The sequence below is a fragment of the Sorghum bicolor genome, chromosome 6 (genome assembly GCF_000003195.3).
Source record: "Sorghum bicolor cultivar BTx623 chromosome 6, Sorghum_bicolor_NCBIv3, whole genome shotgun sequence".
Taxonomy (NCBI): domain Eukaryota; kingdom Viridiplantae; phylum Streptophyta; class Magnoliopsida; order Poales; family Poaceae; genus Sorghum; species Sorghum bicolor.
In genome coordinates, this window is record NC_012875.2 from 50193149 (window position 1) to 50197469 (window position 4321).

Sequence of the window (4321 nt, forward strand, 5' to 3'; positions counted from 1 at the left end):
ATGTGTCCAAATATTCAAAGTGATGGAAGTTAAAATTTAACAACGCCAACCAAACAGGGCCTAAAAGAGAGTGAGAGACACCTTACGAAATAAGCTTAGCATTATAGCATACAACAGCTACAAATTTAGCATCTCAAATAAAAGAAATATCATAAATGAATGATGCTCTCACTGCCCCTAATACTCATCCAATTCTAGAGATAGTACTATGCATCATTGAGGCCAGGTAGTTCCAATTCAACTTGCTACACTGAAATTAAATTGGTATATAATGCAAGGCATCAAATACATAGATAACCTCAAATACACGCATTCTAGTATATTTGTAACGACATCCTTTCGCTATCAACATAACCACCTCTGCTAAGCAACGACCACCACATCGTTATCCAAGAGTAACAGCAGAAAGCAGTGATGGCGTTGATTTTGTGCATCATGGATTTTTGTTTGCAATCATTTCATTGGGATGTTTAGCAACATGAAATTGGATAAATTCAAACGCTTGTTTCCTTCAAACCTAACACAGAAGCAAACACTATACTATTATATTTCAATGGTTTCGTCCACCATGTACAACTAACCATACCTCTATGTCCCAGGATAATAGTTTATATAGAGATTGTAGCACCCAGTTTCTCAACTCCAAGCAGTAAAACCAAAAACAAAGAAAAAATGATTAATTTAGATACGATGGGGACATGTTCATGGTAAACGAAGCGTCCTTCAAACCTAACACAGAAGCAAACACTATACTATTACCAGTGTGCATATATTTCAATGGTTTCACCCACCATCTACATTTAATCATACCTCTATGTCCCAGGATAATAGTTTATATAGAGATTGTAGCACCCAATTTCTCAACTCCAAGAAGTAAAACCAAAAACAAAGAAAGACAATGATTAATTTAGATACGGTGAGAGCATGGTCATGGTAAACGAAGCAACACAAGAGTAAATTTAAATTATAGAACATGGGCAAAACTAATGCCGATGCGATTAGCCCAACAAAAACATCACGAAGAAACATCCATAGACGGTTATCTTGCACGGACCAGATATTGCAATGAAATAAGCTTAGGAAACATGAATGTATGATTAGATAAAAGCTGTAAGAAACAGTTATTAATTTCCATCTCACATCATGGGGGCGGCGGATTGCCAAACCTACGCCGGATCGCTGACATGACACTCCTCATCCTGTTAATGGTGTGAGTCGATGATTGTGCGCCAGCGGCATTGGCCGGAAGGTCCATGCCTGCCATTTGATCGGTCAGCTCAGCAACTTGTGCCTGTCCATTCTCCTGCACACCATTTTCACTAGCACTCCCAGCTTCATGCTCCAACACAATATCCAAGCTGATGGAAAATGACTCCCCCCTAGTAACCTTCAGGTTCTCAATGCACTCATATGACACGCCACGGCATCTCTTCAGCTTCACCTTGACTAAACTGGGGCAGCCCCCATTCAGTGCTACCATCCCACGATCTGACACGGGGCACCCCTTGATGCAGAGCTTCTTGAGCGCAGCCCAGCGCTCAGCCAAGCAAATGATCTCAGCATCCCCCACAGTTTCACACCCACAAAGCGCAAGCCGTTCCAGCGACCGGCAGTGCTCACCAAACATCCGGAGGCTCAGCACGGTGGGGTTGACCCCTATCAAAACGAGCTCCTGCAGATCTGGACATCCTCGTGCCACAGCCATGAGTCCGAAATCCCCAATCCGGTTTGTGCGCCACCCATCAACATGCAGTTTGCGGAGTTTGTGGCACTTCTCGGCAACACTAATGATGCCCGAATCAGTGCACTCAGGGGTCTTCACAAGGAACAGAACCTCAAGATTGGGACAGGCAGAAAGCGCAGCAAGGCCACGGTCGCCAACCTGCAGCTTCTCAAGGTGAAGCTCAACAAGGCCAGGAGCACGTGCAGTGATGACCTCCAATGGCAGGTCCCAGGCGCCTGAGCACCGTAGTATCTTGAGCGAGCGGAGGTTTGGTGAGGACGCCACAAGGGGCACAAAGCACAGAGCACTGTATAGATCTTTGAGGCAAACCGAACGCAGGGACAAGGCCGGTGGAAATTTGATGTCCTCAGCAATGGAATTGGTGGCACCAGCCGTGTCAGGCAGGCCCCGGAGGCGCTTGACAGAGAGGTCCTCGAGGAGGGGGCAGGACTGGAGCACGGCGACGAATGCCTTGGGTCCGAAGGTGCAGGACGCAACCGAGAGCTTGCGGATCGCCGGCGCGGCGGCGGCGAGCGAGGCTAGCCCGGCGTCGGAGAGCTGCCTGAGGCCGCGGAGCTTGAGCCTGGAGAGGCGCTCCGAGGGCAGCGCGTCGGCCACCGCCGCGGCGCCGTAGTCGGAGAGGCTGTCGGCGCCCGACCCGCGCGCGCAGCGCAGGGCGAGCTTGGTGACGGCCGTGAACCGCGCGAACAGCGCGGGCGCCGCGTTGCCCAGCGCGGCGCGGGCGTCGAGGGAGAGCCTGTGGCGCGTGGTGGCGTCGACCTCCATCCAGCGGGAGCAGGCGAGGGAGCAGGCGTTGCGGTCGGTGGGCGACAGCGACGCGAAGACGAACGCGAGGATCTCGTCGGGCAGGTCCTGGGTGTAGTCCCGCGCGGGCGGCGCGAACGAGGAGGAGCTGTCCCCCGCCGCAGCGACCTGCATCGGCGCGGTCAGCCGCAGCAGCTGCTGCTGCTGCGGCGGCGGCGGCGGCGGCGCCATGTGGGAGAGCGACCTGCTGCGGCGCGGCGGGGAAGAGGAGGTGCCGGATTTGGAGAGGGAGGAAGGGGAGTGGCCCATGCTACGGAACCCCGGGGCGGGCGGAGGAGGCGGTGGCCATCCGGGACGCGCGACGCTCGTGGGGGTAGGTGCTGGCGGATTTGCCGATCTGGGGGGTCGCGGGGGCGACGTGGGAAGGGAAGGCGGAGGGGCGGGGGGGAGGATGGGATGGGAGATTGGGAGGGATGGGGAAAGTATCGAGAGTTTATGGGGACGCCGTTCTTCAGGTTGGTGTGGTGGTGCGGCGGGGACGGTGGTGGCATTGGCATGGCAGGGCCGCAACCCGCAGCAGAGAAGGAGACGGTTGTGGGTTCGGGCTCTCTTGGGCTGGGCTGGGCCGCAGACTAGCCGTTCGTTGACGGGGTTCTCTCTCTTTTTTCCTTTTTTTTTTGTGGAAAGAATCGTTGACGGGTTTCGTGTGCTGGTTGAACTCACGCTGTGGAACAATTTTTTGGTCTTCGTCTTCGTCCCAGGCTTTTGGAAAAATGTAGAAAACACACACAAAAATACGTTTTGAAGACTTTTTTAATTTAAATAACTAAACCCATACTTAATTCTGGACTTATATTACTTAGAGTATTAGCTTTGGAGGACGTACACCATCCTACCTGGTTTGGCCGCGGGTTCGTGGCTTGGTTCTACGGGCAGAAGAGGTAGTGTACCAAGTACCATCATCTGGTAGTGCTGAGGTGGAAAAAAATAGAGCAGAAAAGGTAGTGTACCATTCATCTGTAGGCAATGGTCCTCAAAATAAAAGGAGTAAAGATATATGGATGTACCCTATAATGCGTGGCTTGACCTCAACCCAGATGAACGGACGCGTCGTCACAGCTCTGAAGGTAGGCACTGGTGGTACCAACGAACTGGCACACGAGTTTGAACACAAAAAGGGGAATTCAAACACCTAGCGGCGCTTAAAAGCATTTCACGGGACGACAGACTGCGTCTCTGTGTGTGTGTGTGGGGCAGAAAATGACATGCTGGCCGGGGAGATGTAATAATAAAAAACGACAGAGAAAAACAAGGAAGATTTCTACAGTACTACGTAATAAAATAATTAATCTTCTCTGTCTGTGTTGGATATGGATGAGAATGAAAACACGGCACGCACACTGACGCTGTCCTTGCACCAAACAAGCGTGAAGCCGGTTAAACGGCCAGCCACCACACCAACCGCCGCACGAACGGCATTTAACGTTACGCCTCGCGGCTTCCGTTGCTTAATTACCTACAGCTACACAGCATCCATCCATCCACGCGAAACTTGACTCGGGTGCGTACGTATGCGCGTACGTCGGAGACCTTGTACTACCCTTTACCCCCGTACCCCATACAGCCTGGCTGATTCCGACGAGACGGAACGTACGGCCTCCCCCAGCTTGGACGAGTTCAACAACGTATACGCATCTCCAACCAGCTGTGTCACTACGACATGCAGACGCCGATCCATCCATGCATCGCCACCACCGCCCGCCACGCCGAGCCAGAGCCATGCACACCGACCCGGCGAGGGGGTGGCCGACGACTTCCGAGCGGAGACACGTG

At 52.5% G+C, this 4321-nt stretch overlaps 1 protein-coding gene across 1 annotated transcript; it reads right to left on the reverse strand.

Moving 5' to 3' along the window:
• Window positions 932–2958, reverse strand: LOC110436572 (F-box protein At1g47056-like). The gene has a single exon (XM_021463909.1). The coding sequence runs from the start codon at window positions 2795–2797 to the stop codon at window positions 1142–1144; it is 1656 nt and encodes a 551-aa protein (XP_021319584.1). The 5' UTR covers window positions 2798–2958; the 3' UTR covers window positions 932–1141.